The sequence below is a fragment of the Vitis vinifera genome, chromosome 10 (genome assembly GCF_030704535.1).
Source record: "Vitis vinifera cultivar Pinot Noir 40024 chromosome 10, ASM3070453v1".
NCBI classification, from domain to species: domain Eukaryota; kingdom Viridiplantae; phylum Streptophyta; class Magnoliopsida; order Vitales; family Vitaceae; genus Vitis; species Vitis vinifera.
Window position 1 is genome coordinate 24627105 of NC_081814.1, and position 26913 is coordinate 24654017.

Below are 26913 nucleotides of genomic sequence, written 5' to 3' on the forward strand. Positions count from 1 at the left end.
TTTTGTTGGGGTGTATGAGGACAAGTGCGGCGATGTTGGATTCCATTAGAGGAAAGAAACAATTGAAATTGGTTGGACATGTATTCTCCACCTCCATCCGATTGTAATTGCTTAATTTTGCAAGAAAATTGGTTTTCAACTAGTGTTTTGAATTTAACAAAGCAAGCATATACATCAGATTTATTTTGGAGAGGATAAAGCCATGAGAATCGTGAAAAATCATCAATGAATATAACATAATACTTACATCCACTGAGAGATTTGGTAGAACAAGACCATACATCAGTATGAATTAATTGCAAAGGAAAGGAAGAAACACGAGTAGAAGGTTTGAAAGGAAGTTGCTTACCTTTGCCAAGTTGGCAAGGTTCACAAAAATGCATTTTATTCACTGATCCTTCAACAGGTAAGGAGTGTTTATTTAATAACTGAGACACAATGGGAAGAGATGCATGTCCTAATCTAGAATGCCAAACTGAAACTGATGCTTTAATTCCTACAACGGCTGACAAAGCATGTGATTTATTGATAGACATTGACCGCAACTGGATTGGATAGAGACCCCCTTCACTCCTGCCTTCCAGTAGTGTCGCCCCCGTTTGTATGTCCTTGACAAAATAATGAGTACCAGTTAGAATAAAGAGGCAATTATTATCAAGACAGAATTGATTTATGGAAAGCAAATTGGCAGAAGCTTGAGGACAATGGAGGACACGTTTGAGGTTTAATTTAGCTTCAGGAGTATGAAAAATAGTAGTACCAGTATGTGCAATACTTAAACCTTGGCCATTACCAATAGCTACATTTTCTTGTCCTGTGTATGGTTGTTGCAGAGTAAGATGCTCCAGATTGGCAGTAATGTGCTGATTAGCTCCACTGTCAGCAAACCATGTCTCTTCCTCTTGCTCAGCATTGCTATGTGCCACCATAGCAGCTAACTGGGTTGGTGGATGACGACCCTGATATGCATAATCCATTCTATGAAAGCAATCTAATGCCTTATGACTTAGCTTTCCACAGATTTGACAAGGTGACTTAGGAGTGGAAAATGAGTGCTGCTTCTGATTTGGCTGAGGTGAGGAAGGTAAACCAGAGGGTTGTGGTGAATATCGAGGACGAGGATTTTGTGAAAATGAAGGACGTGAATATGGTTTACTTGGGTTTTTGGGTTTGCGATTGTACTGTTGTTGGTTAGATTTGGGAGTGAAGAAAGCAAAATTATTTGTCTCAGGTGGTATAGCAATATTCTAGTTTTCCAATAACAGTTCATATGACAAGAGCTCGGCTTGAAAGTCTTCAAAAGAAACATTTTTGTCTCTAGTGGCAAAGGACAGAGAGGTTATAAAGGGATTAAAGGATGGGTTGAGTCCACTCACAATATAAGACATTAAGTCATCATCCTCAAGTGGCTTACCAACTGCAGCTAATTCATCAGACACCAACTTCGCTTTTTCAAGAAAATCAGTGCACTTCATTGACCCTTGATGAAGAGTCTGCAACTTTCGCTTTAGGTGGTGTACACGGGTTCTGGATTGAGAGGCAAACTTGTTTGCCAGAGAACTCCACACCTCTCGAGCAGATGTGATGCCATAAACAGAAGCTAGCACCTTGTCAGACAAAGTGGCATTGATCCAACTTAACACACACTGATCTTTCTTATTCCAGAGAATATATGCTGGATTAAGAGAACCATCAAGAGATTTTGATGGACACGGCTCAGAACCATCCATGAAGCCCATCAAGTCATGACTTTTCAGTACTGGCACAATCTGAGATGACCATATAAGATAGTTTGTGTCACTCAGCTTGATCGACACCAGATGACCAATGTTTGGAGGAGCAAAGATAACATTGGAGGAAGCGGAAGAAGAGAAGGCCATAGTTGAGAAGGAAAGGATCGATTGAAATTAGGCGTATGCCAATTGCTCTGATACCATGTAAGACTCTGTAGAAATCTGTAAAATGGTATTGGCTTCAATGCCAAAAACCGGGTGGCTATTCTCATTTATATACAATTACAGAAGGAGATTTGAAATACACAATAACAGAAATTTAAAAATAGTCAAGAGTTATCTCTTAAAGTGGATAAACACTTATCTGGTGGAAAAGATAAGTGAGAAGCCAAGGAAATCTCGGTGGTTTGAATGTTGTGGTTATCATAGATAATATAAGAGCATTGTGGCCTGACCAACTTCTAGCAAATTCATTTTCCAAATTAAGGAAATTGCAAGTAAAGGGATGCAAAAAATTGCTAAACCTTTTTCCGGTTTCTGTGGCGAGTGCTCCTGTGCAACTTGAGGACCTAAATCTATTGCAGAGTGGAGTGGAGGCAGTTGTTCACAATGAAAATGAAGATGAAGCAGCACCTTTACTCTTATTCCCTAACCTTACCTCTCTCGAACTCGCCGGTTTACACCAACTCAAAAGATTTTGCTCTAGAAGGTTTAGTTCAAGCTGGCCACTTTTGAAAGAATTGGAAGTGCTCTATTGTGATAAAGTGGAGATACTCTTTCAACAAATAAATTATGAATGTGAACTTGAGCCACTCTTCTGGGTAGAACAGGTGCGAGTTTACCCTTCCTTGAATTTTCTAAATTTTATATGTTACATTATAGATCTTAATCTTTTTGGCTAATGTTACATTGTTTTAATCTTAAACTTTAATATCATAGGAATTTAAAGCGATTTCAAGTAAATTTATATTTTGTTACTAAATTAATCATACTACATAAACTGATGTGAATATGGAGAATAATATACAATTAATTACAAGTAGTAGATTTTTTGGAGGTGCAACAAACATAGGGATTGTGTACAATAATACTAGAAACTAGAACCAATTATTTATAAAACTATCCTACTTGACTTATGATAAAAAAAAATTACTTTGGATTTTTTTTAATATAATCATTTTTAATTAATATTAATTAGACTTAAACACTTCATGTGATGCCTTAAGAACGAGTTTATTTAATTGAGCATACAAAATCGCATTAATTTATAGTGGTGTTCATTTAGAATTTAACAAAAAAAGATGTTGATGTTTTATTTGAACTAATGTGCAATAATATTCCCTAGACTAACCTCTCTCATACTCAAAACTTTACACCAACTCCAAAGATTTTGGTCGAAAAGGTACATGTCAAGCTTTTAATTTAAATTTCACTAGCCTTTGTTGAGTATTTAAAAATTTCACCCATTACATGATAGTGCCAAATTATCAAACTTTTGCCTTAAAAAAATTCATCCACCTTTTGCCTTTCTTTATTCTTATTTTATTTAAATTTCATTTGTTTTCTTAAAATTTATATTCTCTATAAAATCTAAACAAGAGTTTCAAAAAAGAACATACCTCAATAAATAAAGTTAAAAGTAAAATGAAATAAAGTTAAAACAATAAACTAACAGTACTCAACAAAATCATCTTAGAAAACCTATAAAAAAAAATCTTTTTTTATTTTTTATTTTTTTCATTTTTTTATTTTTTAAAATTTATTTTCATTTTATATATTTGAAGGAAGAAAGTTGCCAAATAAATTATAATTACATTATTAATTCAACCCATTAATATAATGTCTTATATTAGATAATTAAAAAAATTTATAGATGGAATCTAAGATGAATCCATGCATTAACTTGTAAATTAGTTTACCATAAAATCCAATTCAAAGTTGTAACAATTAAAAACTAGATAGTTTAGTGTCCATTTGGATACACTTTAAAAAAAAAAAATCAGAAATTTGTATATAAAGGTAGAACATCTTATACAAAAAGTATAGATTTACCTTATTTCTTTAAAAATAATTTTTCAAAAAATTTTTTAGATATCACAATTTTTTTAAAGTATTACTTGTATCTTATATAAAAGTTTAAAAAAAAAAAATCCGTTTTCCATAACTAGTTAAAATACGTTTTCCATAGAAGTTAATCAAATTTGAAAGAGAGGCAAAGAAAAATCCTCTTATTACCTCATTTCAAAAGGAAAATTTGGAGGTTTTTTTTTTTTTTTTTTAAGTTTCATTGTATCTTCAAAATCTGGAGGCTTTTTCTTTTCTTTTCTCTTTCTTGATCTTCTTCAATCTAGTTTAAATTTTGTGCTTTGTTATACTGATATATTCTCCTTTAACCTCTTATTTTCTATTTACATGTGTCTAATTATTAGGAATGTATATGTATATATTATTAACTAAAGGGATCATCAATTGCACAGGTTGCACTCCCAGGCTTGGAGTCCGTGTCTGTATGCGGACTAGATAATATAAGAGCATTGTGGCCTGACCAACTTCCAGCAAATTCATTTTCCAAATTAAGGAAATTGCAAGTAAGGGGATGCAACAAATTGCTAAACCTTTTTCCGGTTTCTGTGGCGAGTGCTCTTGTGCAACTTGAGAACCTAAATATATTTTATAGTGGAGTGGAGGCAATTGTTCACAATGAAAATGAAGATGAAGCAGCACTTTTACTTTTATTCCCTAACCTTACCTCTCTCACACTCTCCGGTTTACACCAACTCAAAAGATTTTGCTCTAGAAAGTTTAGTTCAAGTTGGCCACTTCTGAAAGAATTGGAAGTGCTCGATTGTGATAAAGTGGAGATACTCTTTCAACAAATAAATTCTGAATGTGAACTTGAGCCACTCTTCTGGGTAGAACAGGTGCGAGTTTACCCTTCCTTGAATTTTCTAAATTTTATATGTTACATTATAGATCTTAATCTTTTTGGCTAATGTTAAATTGTTTTAATCTTAAACTTTAATATCATAGGAATTTAAAGCGATTTCAAGTAAACTTATATTTTGTTGCTAAATTAATCATACTACATAAACTGATGTGAATATGGAGAATAATATACAATTAATTACAAGTAGTAGATTTTTGGAGGTGCAACAAACATAGCGATTGTGTACAATAATACTAGAAACTAGAACCAATTATTTATAAAACTATCCTACTTGACTTATGATAAAAATAAATTACTTTGGATTTTTTTTAATATAATCATTTTTAATTAATATTAATTAGACTTAAACACTTCATGTGATGCCTTAAGAATGAGTTTATTTAATTGAGCATACAAAATCGCATTAATTTATAGTGGTGTTCATTTAGAATTTAACAAAAAAAAATGTTGATGTTTTATTTGAACAAATGTGCAATAATATTCCCTAGACTAACCTCTCTCATACTCAAAACTTTACACCAACTCCAAAGATTTTGGTCGAAAAGGTACATGTCAAGCTTTTAATTTAAATTTCACTAGCCTTTGTTGAGTATTTAAAAATTTCACCCATTACATGATAGTGCCAAATTATCAAACTTTTGCCTTAAAAAAATTCATCCACCTTTTGCCTTTCTTTATTCTTATTTTATTTAAATTTCCTTTTTTTTTCTTAAAATTTATATTCTCTATAAAATCTAAACAAGAGTTTCAAAAAAGAACATACCTCAATAAATAAAGTTAAAAGTAAAATGAAATAAAGTTAAAACTATAAACTAACAGTACTCTACAAAATCATCTTAGAAAAACTATAAAAAAAAGCTTTTTTTATTTTTTATTTTTTTCATTCTTTTTTATTTTTTAAAATTTATTTTCATTTTATATATTTGAAGGAAGAAAGTTGCCAAATAAATTATAATTACATTATTAATTCAACCCATTAATATAATGTCTTATATTAGATAATTAAAAAAATTTATAGATGGAATCTAAGATGAATCCATGCATTAACTTGTAAATTAGTTTACCATAAAATCCAATTCAAAGTTGTAACAATTAAAAACTAGATAGTTTAGTGTCCATTTGGATACACTTTAAAAAAAAAAATCAGAAATTTGTATATAAAGGTAGAAGATCTTATACAAAAAGTATAGATTTACCTTATTTCTTTAAAAATAATTTTTCAAAAACTTTTTTAGATATCACAATTTTTTAAAAGTATTACTTGTATCTTATATAAAAGTTTAAAAAAAAAATCCGTTTTCCATAACTAGTTAAAATACGTTTTCCATAGAAGTTAATCAAATTTGAAAGAGAGGCAAAGAAAAAAGAAAAAAAAAAAAATCCTCTTATTACCTCATTTCGAAAGGAAAATTTGGAGGTTTTTTTTTTTTTTTTTTAAGTTTCATTGTATCTTTAAAATCTGGAGGCTTTTTCTTTTCTTTTCTCTTTCTTGATCTTCTTGAATCTAGTTTAAATTTTGTGCTTTGTTATACTGATATATTCTCCTTTAACCTCTTATTTTCTATTTACATGTGCTAATTATTAGGAATGTATATGTATATATTATTAACTAAAGGGATCATCAATTGCACAGGTTGCACTCCCAGGCTTGGAGTCCTTTTCTGTATGCGGACTAGATAATATAAGAGCATTGTGGCCTGACCAACTTCCAGCAAATTCATTTTCCAAATTAAGGGAATTGCAAGTAAGGGGATGCAACAAATTGCTAAACCTTTTTCCGGTTTCTGTGGCGAGTGCTCTTGTGCAACTTGAGAACCTAAATATATTTCAGAGTGGAGTGGAGGCAATTGTTGCCAATGAAAATGAAGATGAGGCAGCACCTTTACTCTTATTCCCTAACCTTACCTCTCTCACACTCTCCGGTTTACACCAACTCAAAAGATTTTGCTCTAGAAGGTTTAGTTCAAGCTGGCCACTTCTGAAAGAATTGGAAGTGCTCTATTGTGATAAAGTGGAGATACTCTTTCAACAAATAAATTCTGAATGTGAACTTGAGCCACTCTTCTGGGTAGAACAGGTGCGAGTTTACCCTTCCTTGAATTTTCTAAATTTTATATGTTACATTATAGATCTTAATCTTTTTGGCTAATGTTACATTGTTTTAATCTTAAACTTTAATATCATAGGAATTTAAAGCCATTTCAAGTAAACTTATATTTTGTTGCTAAATTAATCATACTACATAAACTGATGTGAATATGGAGAATAATATACAATTAATTACAAGTAGTAGATTTTTTGGAGGTGCAACAAACATAGCGATTGTCTACAATAATACTAGAAACTAGAACCAATTATTTATAAAACTATCCTACTTGACTTATGATAAAAAAAAATTACTTTGGATTTTTTTTACTATAATCATTTTTAATTAATATTAATTAGACTTAAATACTTCATGTGATGCCTTAAGAACGAGTTTATTTAATTGAGCATACAAAATCGCATTAATTTATAGTGGTGTTCATTTAGAATTTAACAAAAAAAAATGTTGATGTTTTATTTGAACTAATGTGCAATAATATTCCCTAGACTAACCTCTCTCATACTCAAAACTTTACACCAACTCCAAAGATTTTGGTCTAAAAGGTACATGTCAAGGTTTTAATTTAAATTTCACTAGCCTTTGTTGAGTATTTAAAAATTTCACCCATTACATGATAGTGCCAAATTATCAAACTTTTGCCGTAAAAAAATTCATCCACCTTTTGCCTTTCTTTATTCTTATTTTATTTAAATTTCATTTTTTTTCTTAAAATTTATATTCTCAATAAAATCTAAACAAGAGTTTCAAAAAAGAACATACCTCAATAAATAAAGTGAAAACTATAAACTAACAGTACTCTACAAAATCATCTTAGAAAAACTATAAAAAAAATCTTTTTTTTATTTTTTATTTTTTCATTTTTTTTATTTTTTAAAATTTATTTTCATTTTATATATTTGAAGGAAGAAAGTTGCCAAATAAATTATAATTACATTATTAATTCAACCCATTAATATAATGTCTTATATTAGATAATTAAAAAAATTTATAGATGGAATCTAAGATGAATCCATGCATTAACTTGTAAATTAGTTTACCATAAAATCCAATTCAAAGTTGTAACAATTAAAAACTAGGTAGTTTATTGTGCATTTGGATACACTTTAAAAAAAAAAATCAGAAATTTGAATACAAAGGTAGAACATCTTATACAAAAAGTATAGATTTACCTTATTTCTTTAAAAATAATTTTTCAAAAAATTTTTTAGATATCACAATTTTTTTAAAGTATTACTTGTATCTTATATAAAAGTTTTAAAAAAAAAAAATCCGTTTTCCATAACTAGTTAAAATGCGTTTTCCATAGAAGTTAATCAAATTTGAAAGAGAGGCAAAGAAAAAATAAAAAAAAAATCCTCTTATTACCTCATTTCGAAAGGAAAATTTGGAGGTTTTTTTTTTTTTTTTTTAAGTTTCATTGTATCTTCAAAATCTGGAGGCTTTTTCTTTTCTTTTCTCTTTCTTGATCTTCTTTAATCTAGTTTAAATTTTGTGCTTTGTTATACTGATATATTCTCCTTTAACCTCTTATTTTCTATTTACATGTGTCTAATTATTAGGAATGTATATGTATATATTATTAACCAAAGGGATTATCAATTGCACAGGTTGCACTCCCAGGCTTGGAGTCCTTGTATGTATGCGGACTGGATAATATAAGAGCATTGTGGCCTGACCAACTTCCAACAAATTCATTTTCCAAATTAAGGAAATTGCATGTAAGGGGATTCAACAAATTGCTAAACCTTTTTCGGGTTTCTGTGGCGAGTGCTCTTGTGCAACTTGAGGACCTATATATATCAGAGAGTGGAGTGGAGGCAATTGTTGCCAATGAAAATGAAGATGAAGCAGCACCTTTACTCTTATTCCCTAACCTTACCTCTCTCACACTCTCCGGTTTACACCAACTCAAAAGATTTTGCTCTAGAAGGTTTAGTTCAAGCTGGCTACTTCTGAAAGAATTGGAAGTGCTCGATTGTGATAAAGTGGAGATACTCTTTCAACAAATAAATTCTGAATGTGAACTTGAGCCACTCTTCTGGGTAGAACAGGTGCGAGTTTACCCTGCCTTGAATTTTCTAAATTTTATTTGTTACATTATAGATCTTAATCTTTTTTGCTAATGTTACATTGTTTTAATCTTAAACTTTAATATCATAGGAATTTAAAGCCATTTCAAGTAAACTTATATTTTGTTGCTAAATTAATCATACTACATAAACTGATGTGAATATGGAGAATAATATACAATTAATTACAAGTAGTAGATTTTTTGGAGGTGCAACAAACATAGCGATTGTCTACAATAATACTAGAAACTAGAACCAATTATTTATAAAACTATCCTACTTGACTTATGATAAAAAAAAATTACTTTGGATTTTTTTTACTATAATCATTTTTAATTAATATTAATTAGACTTAAACACTTCATGTGATGCCTTAAGAACGAGTTTATTTAATTGAGCATACAAAATCGCATTAATTTATAGTGGTGTTCATTTAGAATTTAACAAAAAAAAATGTTGATGTTTTATTTGAACTAATGTGCAATAATATTCCCTAGACTAACCTCTCTCATACTCAAAACATTACACCAACTCCAAAGATTTTGGTCTAAAAGGTACATGTCATGGTTTTAATTTAAATTTCACTAGCCTTTGTTGAGTATTTAAAAATTTCACCCATTACATGAGAGTGCCAAATTATCAAACTTTTGCCTTAAAAAAATTCATCCAGCTTTTGCCTTTCTTTATTCTTATTTTATTTAAATTTTATTTTTTTTCTTAAAATTTATATTCTCAATAAAATCTAAACAAGAGTTTCAAAAAAGAACATACCTCAATAAATAAAGTGAAAACTATAAACTAACAGAACTCTACAAAATCATCTTAGAAAAACTATAAAAAAAATCTTTTTTTTATTTTTTATTTTTTAAAATTTATTTTCATTTTATATATTTGAAGGAAGAAAGTTGCCAAATAAATTATAATTACATTATTAATTCAACCCATTAATATACTGTCTTATATTAGATAATTAAAAAAATTTATAGATGGAATCTAAGATGAATCTATGCATTAACTTGTAAATTAGTTTACCATAAAATCCAATTCAAAGTTGTAACAATTAAAAACTAGATAGTTTAGTGTGCATTTGGATACACTTTAAAAAAAAAAAATCAGAAATTTGAATACAAAGGTAGAACATCTTATACAAAAAGTATAGATTTACCTTATTTCTTTAAAAATAATTTTTCAAAAAATTTTTTAGATATCACAATTTTTTTAAAGTATTACTTGTATCTTATATAAAAGTTTTTAAAAAAAAAAATCCGTTTTCCATAACTAGTTAAAATACGTTTTCCATAGAAGTTAATCAAATTTGAAAGAGAGGCAAAGAAAAAAGAAAAAAAAAATCCTCTTATTACCTCATTTCGAAAGGAAAATTTGGAGGTTTTTTTTTTTTTTTTTTAAGTTTCATTGTATCTTCAAAATCTGGAGGCTTTTTCTTTTCTTTTCTCTTTCTTGATCTTCTTTAATCTAGTTTAAATTTTGTGCTTTGTTATACTGATATATTCTCCTTTAACCTCTTATTTTCTATTTACATGTGTCTAATCATTAGGAATGTATATGTATATATTATTAACCAAAGGGATTATCAATTGCACAGGTTGCACTCCAAGGCTTGGAGTCCTTGTATGTATGCGGACTGGATAATATAAGAGCATTGTGGCCTGACCAACTTCCAACAAATTCATTTTCCAAATTAAGGAAATTGCATGTAAGGGGATTCAACAAATTGCTAAACCTTTTTCGGGTTTCTGTGGCGAGTGCTCTTGTGCAACTTGAGGACCTATATATATCGGAGAGTGGAGTGGAGGCAATTGTTGCCAATGAAAATGAAGATGAAGCAGCACCTTTACTCTTATTCCCTAACCTTACCTCTCTCACACTCTCCGGTTTACACCAACTCAAAAGATTTTGCTCTAGAAGGTTTAGTTCAAGCTGGCTACTTCTGAAAGAATTGGAAGTGCTCGATTGTGATAAAGTGGAGATACTCTTTCAACAAATAAATTCTGAATGTGAACTTGAGCCACTCTTCTGGGTAGAACAGGTGCGAGTTTACCCTGCCTTGAATTTTCTAAATTTTATTTGTTACATTATAGATCTTAGTCTTTTTGGCTAATGTTACATTGTTTTAATCTTAAACTTTAATATCATAGGAATTTAAAGCGATTTCAAGTAAACTTATATTTTGTTGCTAAATTAATCATACTACATAAACTGATGTGAATATGGAGAATAATATACAATTAATTACAAGTAGTAGATTTTTTGGAGGTGCAACAAACATAGCGATTGTGTACAATAATACTAGAAACTAGAACCAATTATTTATAAAACTATCCTACTTGACTTATGATAAAAAAAAATTACTTTGGATTTTTTTTGATATAATCATTTTTAATTAATATTAATTAGACTTAAACACTTCATGTGATGCCTTAAGAACGAGTTTATTTAATTGAGCATACAAAATCGCATTAATTTATAGTGGTGTTCATTTAGAATTTAACAAAAAAAAATGTTGATGTTTTATTTGAACTAATGTGCAATAATATTCCCTAGACTAACCTCTCTCATACTCAAAACTTTACACCAACTCCAAAGATTTTGGTCGAAAAGGTACATGTCAAGGTTTTAATTTAAATTTCACTAGCCTTTGTTGAGTATTTAAAAATTTCACCCATTACATGACAGTGCCAAATTATCAAACTTTTGCCTTCAAAAAATTCATCCACCTTTTGCCTTTCTTTATTCTTATTTTATTTAAATTTCATTTTTTTTCTTAAAATTTATATTCTCTATAAAATCTAAACAAGAGTTTCAAAAAAGAACATACCTCAATAAATAATGTTAAAAGTAAAATGAAATAAAGTTAAACTATAAACTAACACTCTACAAAATCATCTTAGAAAAACAATAAAATAAGCTATTTTTATTTTCTATTTTTTATCATTCTTTTTTATTTTTTAAAATATATTTTCGTCTTATATATTTGAAGGAAGAAAGTTGCCAAATAAATTATAATTACATTATTAATTCAACCCATTAATATAATGTCTTATATTAGATAATTAAAAAATTTATAGATGGAATCTAAGATGAATCCATGCGTTATATTGTCAATTAGTTTACCATAAAATCCAATTCAAAGTTGTAAAAATTCGAAACTAGATAGTTTAGTGTCCATTTGGATACACTTTAAAAAAAAAATCAGAAATTTGTATATAAAGGTAGAATATCTTATACGAAAAAGTATAGATTTACCTTATTTCTTTAAAAATAATTTTTTTAAAATTTAAAATCCGAGGTAGTAAAATTTTTGGATATCACAATATTTTTAAACATTTTTTTTAAAGTATTACTTACATAATGTAACCCTCTAAGAGTTCTTGTATCTTATATAAAAGTTTTAAAAAAAAAATCCATTTTCCATGGCTAGTTAAAATACGTTTTCCATGGAAGTTAATCAAATTTGAAAGAGAGGCAAAGAAAAAATAAAATAAAAATATCCTCCTATTACCTCATTTGGAAAGCAAAATTTGGAGGTTTTTTTTTTTTTTTTTAAAGTTTCATTGGATCTTCAAAATCAAAAGGCGTTTTCTTTTCTCTTTCTGGATCTTCTTGAATAGAGTTTAAATTTTGTGCTTTGTTATACTGATATATTCTCCTTTAACCTCTTATTTTCTATTTACATGTGTCTAATTATTAGGAATGTATATGTATATATTATTAACTAAAGGGATCATCAATTGCACAGGTTGCACTCCCAGGTTTGGAGTCCTTGTCTGTACGCGGACTAGATAATATAAGAGCATTGTGGCCTGACCAACTTCCAGCAAATTCATTTTCCAAATTAAGGAAATTGCAAGTAAGGGGATGCAACAAATTGCTAAACCTTTTTCCGGTTTCTGTGGCGAGTGCTCTTGTGCAACTTGAGGACCTTTATATATCGGAGAGTGGAGTGGAGGCAATTGTTGCCAATGAAAATGAAGATGAAGCAGCACCTTTACTCTCATTCCCTAACCTTACCTCTCTCACACTCTCCGGTTTACACCAACTCAAAAGATTTTGCTCTAGAAGGTTTAGTTCAAGCTGGCCACTTCTGAAAGAATTGGAAGTGCTCGATTGTGATAAAGTGGAGATACTCTTTCAACAAATAAATTCTGAATGTGAACTTGAGCCACTCTTCTGGGTAGAACAGGTGCGAGTTTACCCTTCCTTGAATTTTCTAAATTTTATATGTTACATTATAGATCTTAGTCTTTTTGGCTAATGTTACATTGTTTTAATCTTAAACTTTAATATCATAGGAATTTAAAGCGATTTCAAGTAAACTTATATTTTGTTGCTAAATTAATCATACTACATAAACTGATGTGAATATGGAGAATAATATACAATTAATTACAAGTAGTAGATTTTTTGGAGGTGCAACAAACATAGCGATTGTGTACAATAATACTAGAAACTAGAACCAATTATTTATAAAACTATCCTACTTGACTTATGATAAAAATAAATTACTTTGGATTTTTTTAAAATAATCATTTTTAATTAATATTAATTAGACTTAAACACTTCATGTGATGCCTTAAGAACGAGTTTATTTAATTGAGCATACAAATCGCATTAATTTATAGTGGTGTTCATTTAGAATTTAACAAAAAAAAAAATGTTGATGTTTTATTTGAACTAATGTGCAATAATATTCCCTAGACTAACCTCTCTCATACTCAAAACTTTACACCAACTCCAAAGATTTTGGTCGAAAAGGTACATGTCAAGCTTTTAATTTAAATTTCACTAGCCTTTGTTGAGTATTTAAAAATTTCACCCATTACATGATAGTGCCAAGTTATCAAACTTTTGCCTTAAAAAAATTCATCCACCTTTTGCCTTTCTTTATTCCTATTTTATTTAAATTTAATTTTTTTTTTCTGAAAATTTATATCCTCTATAAAATCTAAACAAGAGTTTCAAAAAAGAACATACCTCAATAAATAAAGTTAAAAGTAAAATGAAATAAAGTTAAAACTATAAACTAACAGTACTCTACAAAATCATCTTAGAAAAACTATAAAAAAAATCTTTTTTTATTTTTTATTTTTTTCATTTTTTTTATTTTTTAAAATTTATTTTCATTTTATATATTTGAAGGAAGAAACTTGCCAAATAAATTATAATTACATTATTAATTCAACCCATTAATATAATGTCTTATATTAGATAATTAAAAAAATTTATAGATGGAATCTAAGATGAATCCATGCATTAACTTGTAAATTAGTTTACCATAAAATCCAATTCAAAGTTGTAACAATTAAAAACTAGATAGTTTAGTGTCCATTTGGATACACTTTTAAAAAAAAAATCAGAAATTTGTATATAAAGGTAGAACATCTTATACAAAAAGTATAGATTTACCTTATTTCTTTAAAAATAATTTTTCAAAAAATTTTTTAGATATCACAATTTTTTTAAAGTATTACTTGTATCTTATAGAAAAGTTTTTTAAAAAAAAAATATGTTTTCCATAACTAGTTAAAATACGTTTTCCATAGAAGTTAATCAAATTTGAAAGAGAGGCAAAGAAAAAAGAAAAAAAAAAAATCCTCTTATTACCTCATTTCGAAAGGAAAATTTGGTGGTTTTTTTTTTTTTTTGTTAAGTTTCATTGTATCTTCAAAATCTGGAGGCTTTTTCTTTTCTTTTCTCTTTCTTGATCTTCTTGAATCTAGTTTAAATTTTGTGCTTTGTTATACTGATATATTCTCCTTTAACCTCTTATTTTCTATTTACATGTGTCTAATTATTAGGAATGTATATGTATATATTATTAACTAAAGGGATCATCAATTGCACAGGTTGCACTCCCAGGTTTGGAGTCCTTGTCTGTACGCGGACTAGATAATATAAGAGCATTGTGGTCTGACCAACTTCCAGCAAATTCATTTTCCAAATTAAGGAAATTGCAAGTAAGGGGATGCAACAAATTGCTAAACCTTTTTCCGGTTTCTGTGGCGAGTGCTCTTGTGCAACTTGAGGACCTATATATATCGGAAAGTGGAGTGGAGGCAATTGTTGCCAATGAAAATGAAGATGAAGCAGCACTTTTACTCTTATTCCCTAACCTTACCTCTCTTACACTCTCCGGTTTACACCAACTCAAAAGATTTTTCTCTAGAAGGTTTAGTTCAAGCTGGCCACTTCTGAAAGAATTGGAAGTGCTCGATTGTGATAAAGTGGAGATACTCTTTCAACAAATAAATTATGAATGTGAACTTGAGCCACTCTTCTGGGTAGAACAGGTGCGAGTTTACCCTTCCTTGAATTTTCTAAATATTATATGTTACATTATAGATCTTAATCTTTTTGGCTAATGTTACATTGTTTTAATCTTAAACTTTAATATCATAGGAATTTAAAGCGATTTCAAGTAAACTTATATTTTGTTGCTAAATTAATCATACTACATAAACTGATGTGAATATGGAGAATAATATACAATTAATTACAAGTAGTAGATTTTTTGGAGGTGCAACAAACATAGCGATTGTGTACAATAGTACTAGAAACTAGAACCAATTATTTATAAAACTATCCTACTTGACTTATGATAAAAATAAATTACTTTGGATTTTTTTTAATATAATCATTTTTAATTAATATTAATTAGACTTAAACACTTCATGTGATGCCTTAAGAACAAGTTTATTTAATTGAGCATACAAAATCGCATTAATTTATAGCGGTGTTCATTTAGAATTTAACAAAAAAAAAATGTTGATGTTTTATTTGAACTAATGTGCAATAATATTCCCTAGACTAACCTCTCTCATACTCAAAACTTTACACCAACTCCAAAGATTTTGGTCGAAAAGGTACATGTCAAGCTTTTAATTTAAATTTCACTAGCCTTTGTTGAGTATTTAAAAATTTCACCCATTACATGATAGTGCCAAGTTATCAAACTTTTGCCTTAAAAAAATTCATCCACCTTTTGCCTTTCTTTATTCTTATTTTATTTAAATTTCATTTTTTTTCTTAAAATTTATATTCTCTATAAAATCTAAACAAGAGTTTCAAAAAAGAACATACCTCAATAAATAAAGTTAAAAGTAAAATGAAATAAAGTTAAAACTATAAACTAACAGTACTCTACAAAATCATCTTAGAAAAACTATAAAAAAAATCATTTTTTATTTTTTATTTTTTTCATTTTTTTTATTTTTTAAACTTTATTTTCATTTTATATATTTGAAGGAAGAAAGTTGCCAAATAAATTATAATTACATTATTAATTCAACTCATTAATATAATGTCTTATATTAGATAATTAAAAAAATTTATAGATGGAATCTAAGATGAATCCATGCATTAACTTGTAAATTAGTTTACCATAAAATCCAATTCAAAGTTGTAACAATTAAAAACTAGATAGTTTAGTGTCCATTTGGATACACTTTTAAAAAAAAAATCAGAAATTTGTATATAAAGGTAGAACATCTTGTACAAAAAGTATAGATTTACCTTATTTCTTTAAAAATAATTTTTCAAAAAATTATTTAGATATCACAATTTTTTTAAAGTATTACTTGTATCTTATATAAAAGTTAAAAAAAAAAAAATCGGTTTTCCATAACTAGTTAAAATACGTTTTCCATAGAAGTTAATCAAATTTGAAAGAGAGGCAAAGAAAAAAGAAAAAAAAAATCCTCTTATTACCTCATTTCGAAAGGAAAATTTGGAAGTTTTTTTTTTTTTTTTTTTAAGTTTCATTGTATCTTCAAAATCTGGAGGCTTTTTCTTTTCTTTTCTCTTTCTTGATCTTCTTGAATCTAGTTTAAATTTTGTGCTTTGTTATACTGATATATTCTCCTTTAACCTCTTATTTTCTATTTACATGTGTCTAATTATTAGGAATGTATATGTATATATTATTAACTAAAGGGATCATCAATTGCACAGGTTGCACTCCCAGGCTTGGAGTCCTTGTCTGTACGTGGACTAGATAATATAAGAGCATTGTGGCCTGACCAACTTCCAGCAAATTCATTTTCCAAATTAAGGAAATTGCAAGGAAGGGGATGCAACAAATTGCTAAACCTTTTTCCGGTTTCTGTGGCGAGTGCTCTTGTGCAACTTGAGGACCTTTATATATCGGAGAGTGGAGTGGAGGCAATTGTTGCCAATGAAAATGAAGATGAAGCAGCACCTTTACTCTCATTCCCTAACCTTACCTCTCTCACACTCTCCGGTTTACACCAACTCAAAAGATTTTGCTCTAGAAGGTTTAGTTCAAGCTGGCCACTTCTGAAAGAATTGGAAGTGCTCGATTGTGATAAAGTGGAGATACTCTTTCAACAAATAAATTCTGAATGTGAACTTGAGCCACTCTTCTGGGTAGAACAGGTGCGAGTTTACCCTTCCTTGAATTTTCTAAATTTTATATGTTACATTATAGATCTTAATCTTTTTGGCTAATGTTACATTGTTTTAATCTTAAACTTTAATATCATAGGAATTTAAAGCGATTTCAAGTAAACTTATATTTTGTTGCTAAATTAATCATACTACATAAACTGATGTGAATATGGAGAATAATATACAATTAATTACAAGTAGTAGATTTTTTGGAGGTGCAACAAACATAGCGATTGTGTACAATAATACTAGAAACTAGAACCAATTATTTATAAAACTATCCTACTTGACTTATGATAAAAATAAATTACTTTGGATTTTTTTTAATATAATCATTTTTAATTAATATTAATTAGACTTAAACACTTCATGTGATGCCTTAAGAACGAGTTTATTTAATTGAGCATACAAAATCGCATTAATTTATAGTGGTGTTCATTTAGAATTTAACAAAAAAAAATGTTGATGTTTTATTTGAACTAATGTGCAATAATATTCCCTATACTAACCTCTCTCATACTCAAAACTTTACACCAACTCCAAAGATTTTGGTCGAAAAGGTACATGTCAAGCTTTTAATTTAAATTTCACTAGCCTTTGTTGAGTATTTAAAAATTTCACCCATTACATGATAGTGCCAAGTTATCAAACTTTTGCCTTAAGAAAATTCATCCACCTTTTGCCTTTCTTTATTCTTATTTTATTTAAATTTCATTTTTTTTCTTAAAATTTATATTCTCTATAAAATCTAAACAAGAGTTGCAAAAAAGAACATACCTCAATAAATAAAGTTAAAAGTAAAATGAAATAAAGTTAAAACTATAAACTAACAATACTCTACAAAATCACCTTAGAAAAACTATAAAAAAAATCTTTTTTTATTTTTTATTTTTTTCATTTTTTTTATTTTTTAAAATTTATTTTCATTTTATATATTTGAAGGAAGAAAGTTGCCAAATAAATTATAATTACATTATTAATTCAACCCATTAATATAATGTCTTATATTAGATAATTAAAAAAATTTATAGATGGAATCTAAGATGAATCCATGCATTAACTTGTAAATTAGTTTACCATAAAATCCAATTCAAAGTTGTAACAATTAAAAACTAGATAGTTTAGTGTCCATTTGGATACACTTTAAAAAAAAAAATTAGAAATTTGTATATAAAGGTTGAACATCTTATACAAAAAGTATAGATTTACCTTATTTCTTTCAAAATAATTTTTCAAAAAATTATTTAGATATCACAATTTTTTTAAAGTATTACTTGTATCTTATATAAAAGTTAAAAAAAAAATATCCGTTTTCCATAACTAGTTAAAATACGTTTTCCATAGAAGTTAATCAAATTTGAAAGAGATGCAAAGAAAAAAGAAAAAAAAAATCCTCTTATTAGCTCATTTCGAAAGGAAAATTTGAAGGTTTTTTTTTTTTTTTTTAAGTTTCATTGTATCTTCAAAATCTGGAGGCTTTTTCTTTTCTTTTCTCTTTCTTGATCTTCTTGAATCTAGTTTAAATTTTGTGCTTTGTTATACTGATATATTCTCCTTTAACCTCTTATTTTCTATTTACATGTGTCTAATTATTAGGAATGTATATGTATATATTATTAACTAAAGGGATCATCAATTGCAGAGGTTGCACTCCCAGGGTTGGAGTCCTTGTCTGTACGCGGACTAGATAATATAAGAGCATTGTGGCCTGACCAACTTCCAGCAAATTCATTTTCCAAATTAAGGAAATTGCAAGTAAGGGGATGCAACAAACTGCTAAACCTTTTTCCGGTTTCTGTGGCGAGTGCTCTTGTGCATCTTGAGGACCTATATATATCGGAGAGTGGAGTGGAGGCAATTGTTGCCAATGAAAATGAAGATGAAGCAGCACCTTTACTCTTATTCCCTAACCTTACCTCTCTCACACTCTCCGGTTTACACCAACTGAAAAGATTTTGCTCTAGAAGGTTTAGTTCAAGCTGGCCACTTCTGAAAGAATTGGAAGTGCTCGATTGTGATAAAGTGGAGATACTCTTTCAACAAATAAATTCTGAATGTGAACTTGAGCCACTCTTCTGGGTAGAACAGGTGCGAGTTTACCCTTCCTTGAATTTTCTAAATTTTATATGTTACATTATAGATCTTAGTCTTTTTGGCTAATGTTACATTGTTTTAATCTTAAACTTTAATATCATAGGAATTTAAAGCGATTTCAAGTAAACTTATATTTTGTTGCTAAATTAATCATACTACATAAACTGATGTGAATATGGAGAATAATATACAATTAATTACAAGTAGTAGATTTTTTGGAGGTGCAACAAACATAGCGATTGTGTACAATTATACTAGAAACTAGAACAGTTTATTTATAAAACTATCCTACTTGACTTATGATAAAAATAAATTACTTTGGATTTTTTTAATATAATCATTTTTAATTAATATTCATTAGACTTAAACACTTCATGTGATGCCTTAAGAACGAGTTTATTTAATTGAGCATACAAAATCGCATTAATTTATAGTGGTGTTCATTTAGAATTTAACAAAAAAAAATGTTGATGTTTTATTTGAACTAATGTGCAATAGTATTCCCTAGACTAACCTCTCTCATACTCAAAACTTTACACCAACTCCAAAGATTTTGGTCGAAAAAGTACATATCAAGCTTTTAATTTAAATTTCACTAGCCTTTGTTGAGTATTTAAAAATTTCACCCATTACATGATAGTGCCAAGTTATCAAACTTTTGCCTTAAAAAAATTCATCCACCTTTTGCCTTTCTTTATTCTTATTTTATTTAAATTTCATTTTTTTTCTTAAAATTTATATTCTCTATAAAATCTAAACAAGAGTTTCAAAAAAGAACATACCTCAATAAATAAAGTTAAAAGTAAAATGAAATAAAGTTAAAACTATAAACTAACAGTACTCTACAAAATCATCTTAGAAAAACTATAAAAAAAAATCTTTTTTTATTTTTTATGTTTTTCATTTTTTTTTTATTTTTTAAAATTTATTTTCATTTTATATATTTGAAGGAAGAAAGTTGCCAAATAAATTATAATTACATTATTAATTCAACCCATTAATATAATGTCTTATATTAGATAATTAAAAAAATTTATAGATGGAATCTAAGATGAATCCATGCATTAACTTGTAAATTAGTTTACCATAAAATGCAATTCAAAGTTGTAACAATTAAAAACTAGATAGTTTAGTGTCCATTTGGATACACTTTAAAAAAAAAAAATCAGAAATTTGTATATAAAGGTAGAACATCTTATACAAAAAGTATAGATTTACCTTATTTCTTTAAAAATAATTTTTCAAAAAATTTTTTAGATGTCACAATTTTTTTAAAGTATTACTTGTATCTTATATAAAAGTTTAAAAAAAAAAATATGTTTTCCATAACTAGTTAAAATACGTTTTCCATAGAAGTTAATCAAATTTGAAAGAGAGGCAAAGAAAAATCCTCTTATTACCTCATTTCGAAAGGAAAATTTGGAGGTTTTTTTTTTTTTTTTTTAAGTTTCATTGTATCTTCAAAATCTGGAGGCTTTTTCTTTTCTTTTCTCTTTCTTGATCTTCTTGAATCTAGTTTAAATTTTGTGCTTTGTTATACTGATATATTCTCCTTTAACCTCTTATTTTCTATTTACATGTGTCTAATTATTAGGAATGTATATGTATATATTATTAACTAAAGGGATCATCAATTGCACAGGTTGCACTCCCAGGCTTGGAGTCCTTGTCTGTACGTGGACTAGATAATATAAGAGCATTGTGGCCTGACCAACTTCCAGCAAATTCATTTTCCAAATTAAGGAAATTGCAAGTAAGGGGATGCAACAAATTGCTAAACCTTTTTCCGGTTTCTGTGGCGAGTGCTCTTGTGCAACTTGATTACCTATATATATCGGAGAGTGGAGTGGAGGCAATTGTTGCCAATGAAAATAAAGATGAAGCAGCACCTTTACTCTTATTCCCTAACCTTACCTCTCTCACTCTCTCTGGTTTACACCAACTCAAAAGATTTTGCTCTAGAAGGTTTAGTTCAAGTTGGCCACTTCTGAAAGAATTGGAAGTGCTCGATTGTGATAAAGTGGAGATACTCTTTCAACAAATAAATTCTGAATGTGAACTTGAGCCACTCTTCTGGGTAGAACAGGTGCGAGTTTACCCTTCCTTGAATTTTCTAAATTTTATATGTTACATTATAGATCTTAATCTTTTTGGCTAATGTTACATTGTTTTAATCTTAAACTTTAATATCATAGGAATTTAAAGCGATTTCAAGTAAACTTATATTTTGTTGCTAAATTAATCATACTACATAAACTGATGTGAATATGGAGAATAATATACAATTAATTACAAGTAGTAGATTTTTTTGAGGTGCAACAAACATAGCGATTGTGTACAATAATACCAGAAACTAGAACCAATTATTTATAAAACTATCCTACTTGACTTATGATAAAAATAAATTACTTTGGATTTTTTTTAATATAATCATTTTTAATTAATATTAATTAGACTTAAACACTTCATGTGATGCCTTAAGAACGAGTTTATTTAATTGAGCATACAAAATCGCATTAATTTATAGTGGTTTTCATTTAGAATTTAACAAAAAAAAATGTTGATGTTTTATTTGAACTAATGTGCAATAGTATTCCCTAGACTAACCTCTCTCATACTCAAAACTTTACACCAACTCCAAAGATTTTGGTCGAAAAAGTACATGTCAAGCTTTTAATTTAAATTTCACTAGCCTTTGTTGAGTATTTAAAAATTTCACCCATTACATGATAGTGCCAAGTTATCAAACTTTTGCCTTAAAAAAATTCATCCACCTTTTGCCTTTCTTTATTCTTATTTTATTTAAATTTCATTTTTTTTCTTAAAATTTATATGCTCTATAAAATCTAAACAAGAGTTTCAAAAAAGAACATACCTCAATAAATAAAGTTAAAACTATAAACTAACAGTACTCTACAAAATCATCTTAGAAAAACTATAAAAAAAAAAAGCTTTTTTTATTTTTTTTATTTTTTTCATTTTTTTTATTTTTTAAAATTTATTTTCATTTTATATATTTGAAGGAAGAAAGTTGCCAAATAAATTATAATTACATTATTAATTCAACCCATTAATATAATGTCTTATATTAGATAATTAAAAAAATTTATAGATGGAATCTAAGATGAATCCATGCATTATATTGTAAATTAGTTTACCATAAAATCCAATTCAAAGTTGTAACAATTAAAAACTAGATAGTTTAGTGTCCATTTGGATACACTTTAAAAAAAAAAAAAATCAGAAATTTGTATATAAAGGTAGAACATCTTATTCAAAAAGTATAGATTTACCTTATATCTTTAAAAATAATTTTTCAAAAATTTTTTTAGATATCAAAATTTTTTTAAAGTATTACTTGTATCTTATATAAAAGTTAAAAAAAAAATCCGTTTTCCATGCCTAGTTAAAATACGTTTTCCATAGAAGTTAATCAAATTTGAAAGAGAGGCAAAGAAAAAAGAAAAAAAAATCCTCTTATTACCTCATTTCCAAAGCAAAATTTGGAGGTTTTTTTTTTTTTTTTTTAAGTTTCATTGGATCTTCAAAATTTGGAGGCTTTTTCTTTTCTTTTCTTTTCTTTTCTCTTTCTTGATCTTCTTCAATCTAGTTTAAATTTTATGCTTTGTTATACTGATATATTCTCCTTTAACCTCTTATTTTCTATTTACATGTGTCTAATTATTAGGAATGTATATGTATATTTTATTAACCAAAGGGATCATCAATTGCACAGGTTGCATTCCCAGGCTTGGAGTCCCTGTATGTACGAGAACTAGATAATATAAGAGCATTGTGGTCTGACCAACTTCCAGCAAATTCGTTTTCCAAATTAAGGAAATTGAAAGTAATTGGATGCAACAAATTGCTAAATCTTTTTCCGCTTTCTGTGGCGAGTGCTCTTGTGCAACTTGAGGAACTACATATATGGGGGGGTGAAGTGGAGGCAATTGTTTCCAATGAAAATGAAGATGAAGCAGTACCGCTACTCTTATTCCCTAACCTTACCTCTCTCAAACTCTGTGGTTTACACCAACTCAAAAGATTTTGCTCTGGAAGGTTTAGTTCAAGCTGGCCACTTCTAAAAAAATTGAAAGTGCACGAATGTGATGAAGTGGAGATACTCTTTCAACAAAAAAGTTTGGAATGTGAACTTGAGCCACTCTTCTGGGTAGAACAGGTGCGAGTTTACCCTTCCTTGAATTTTCTAAATTTTATATGTTACATTATAGATCTTAATCTTTTTAACTAGTGTTACATTATTTTAATCTTAAACTTTAATATCATAGGAATTTAAAGCGATTTCAAGTAAACTTATATTTTGTTGCTAAATTAATCATACTACATAAATTGATGTGAATATGGAGAATAATATACAATTAATTACAAGTAGTAGATTTTTTGGAGGTGCAACAAACATAGCGATTGTGTACAATTATACTAGAAACTAGAACAGTTTATTTATAAAACTATCCTACTTGACTTATGATAAAAATAAATTACTTTGGATTTTTTTAATATAATCATTTTTAATTAATATTAATTAGACTTAAACACTTCATGTGATGCCTTAAGAACGAGTTTATTTAATTGAATTTCATACAAAACTGCATTAATTTATAGTGGTGTTTATTTAGAATTTAACAAAAAAAAAAAATGTTGATGTTTTATTTGAATTAACGTGCCATATTGATCCAATCTATTTTTAGCCACAGTGCATCAAAACTTTGTCAAAGTGTACCTTGATTATTTAGTTACAGTAGTTCATTAAGCCTTATATGAAAAACAACAACAACAATTATAATAATAATACCAATAATAGTGTTTACTTATTTTCTCCTAATAGCTCTTTGATCAAGAAGGAAATATAATTATTAAATATATAAATGTTAGGTTTGTTGATAAAATGAACTTGATTTACAGTTTTTTATATTTACTATGATATCATAGCCTTATTTTTCAAGTGGTCATGAGTTTGAACTTGAAGGCTTGTTTATTTTTATCATTTATTGAGCTATTTGCAAGCTCAAAGAGGATTGTTGTATATGTGTGTATATATAACTTATTTATTTATTAAAAAAAATCACATAAATGAAATGTCATTCCTCTTATGTAATTTGGTTTGCCAGGAAGCATTTCCTAATTTGGAAGAACTAACATTGAACTTAAAGGGCACTGTGGAGATATGGCGAGGCCAATTTTCAAGGGTGTCTTTTTCGAAGTTAAGCTATTTGAATATAGAACAGTGTCAAGGTATTTCGGTTGTGATTCCCTCAAATATGGTTCAAATACTACATAATCTAGAAGAACTAGAGGTGGATATGTGTGATTCAATGAATGAGGTTATCCAAGTAGAAATAGTGGGAAATGATGGACATGAACTAATAGATAATGAGATTGAGTTCACCAGATTAAAGAGTTTGACACTTCATCATTTGCCAAATCTAAAAAGCTTTTGCTCATCAACAAGATATGTCTTCAAATTCCCATCCTTGGAAAGAATGAAGGTGAGAGAATGTCGTGGGATGGAATTTTTCTACAAGGGAGTCTTAGACGCACCAAGGCTAAAAAGTGTACAAAATGAATTTTTCGAAGAATGTTGGCAGGATGACCTGAATACCACCATACGCAAGATGTTCATGGAACAGGTATGAATGGAGTAATTCCCCTAACTAATTCTTTATACTCTTAATATCATCTTTTCCTTGGCTATTCTATAAATATAGTAAATACTACTTTAATCTTATTTGTCTTAAAAGTTATTTGGGGTTATTCTACTTAAAATGTCTTTATCTTTAACATTTTTGTTAATAACATTTCCCTTATAAACATTTTTAAAAAGAATCACTTCGTGTTTGGATATAAACTAAAAAAAATGTTTTCATAGTATTGTTTTATATAACAGCAAAATGATTTTTTTTATGAAGTTATTGTCCAGGAATCATCACTTCATACTTTTTACCACTTTCAAAATTTTGTCAAACACCTAATTTTTATAAGAAATGTTTTCAAGCATTATGAAGTATTATTAACACCTTTCAAAATCACTCCCAAAAAAATTCTTAATTTATTTTGTATGAAGAAAAGACACAAAACAAGCCTATAGAATTTTCAATTGTGTAGTCTTTTATCATCTTTGATTTTGTTAACAAAAACATAGAGCATTTAGAAAAAAATAATTTAAATGGTCATGTAATGACCTCATCTCATCCTAAGCTTAGAGATTAACTCTAATATCTTTTGTGCAATTTGTTCTTGTTATGTAAATATTATCCACTTTGGTCCTAATGAGCTCTCACACCATTAAAAATCATCTATCTAGTTAAGAGAAATCCACCATACAGTTATAGAAACTTTTTCTATCTAATATAGGATATTACTAGTCATGACAATATTTTTCCTTTTTTTAAAAGTTAAAGGTAGACAATATTTGAAGTTCTTCACCAAGATTCTACATAGAGGGTCTCATTTTTATATAGAAGAACTAGTTAATACTTAAGACAATTTATAATCTTTATCAATATTGTTACCTAAATGTAACCTAAGAATATGCATTAAATAAATAATATCACTTTCAGAGAACACAAGGATAATATGAAGCATTAGTTTGATCTAGCATTCTATGATTCACCCTCCAATCCAAATTAATTTTAGTCCTAATTATGTTAACTTTCATCATTGTAATTTTCATCTTTCCTACCTAATATGAGGCTCTTTGTTTGCAAAATGCTCAGGGTTATAAAGAGGAAGATTCTGAAAAATCGGATTCTATCAATTCAGATCTTAGGGAGGAGGATTTTGAAGAAGACTGATTTCATTTTCCGTATGCAAAACAAGGAAGAGGTGTTTGTTTTTTCTACATAGTCTATGTGAGTGAAACACTGCCTTCAATTGCTTTTTTTTTTTTTTTGTGCATGTATATTATTACATCTTCGAAAGGCCTTTGTTCTTAATGTCCTTTTTTAGGTATGTTGGACTTTTTATTTTGAGGAGATGCATAGATTAACATTTGTGGTAGAAAAATGTCTGCTAATGATGTTTCCTTTATTTAAATCGACTATAGAAGGATTTTTATCTCTAGATGTCTTGATTTTTTTTTTTTTTAATAAATAAGTTAGATATCTTTAGTATGTTTTGTTCCAAAGATTGAACACTATAAGTTGCTACAAGTCAACTGACTATGATCTAAAATGTGTGTTAATTTAGGAATTTGTGCACCTTCTACTTTATTAATATTATTCTTACTTATGTGAGATGATATTATATAATGAATGTTTTGTTGAGGATTATGTATATCCATCCAAATTCATAAAATTTTCTAAGTAATTTCTTATACATTCTAGTTATTTTACCAAATACTTCAATGGTGATATCTTGTACCATAAACATTTATATGGGATCCAAATATATGGGTATTCAAAACCATCATTTGATATGTTTCATTAGCCCCTCGTATAAATATAAATTGGTTTGATATCCCATATATATCAGTCCTCTAAACTATGTTGTCATATTTTATAGTAATATGAGCATATTATA

At 28.1% G+C, this 26913-nt stretch overlaps 1 protein-coding gene across 1 annotated transcript; it reads left to right on the forward strand.

The window, feature by feature from the left end:
- The first annotated feature begins 1915 nt into the window (after positions 1 to 1915).
- On the forward strand, positions 1916 to 26454 carry LOC132254574 (uncharacterized). Its single transcript, XM_059740461.1, has 14 exons — positions 1916 to 1937; positions 2115 to 2563; positions 4211 to 4654; positions 6314 to 6757; positions 8395 to 8838; positions 10460 to 10903; positions 12614 to 13057; positions 14721 to 15164; positions 16825 to 17268; positions 18925 to 19368; positions 21017 to 21460; positions 23111 to 23554; positions 24504 to 25022; positions 26109 to 26454. The coding sequence occupies exons 1-14, from the start codon at positions 1916 to 1918 to the stop codon at positions 26184 to 26186; spliced, it is 5508 nt and encodes a 1835-aa protein (XP_059596444.1). The 3' UTR covers positions 26187 to 26454.
- Positions 26455 to 26913: the final 459 nt, after the last annotated feature.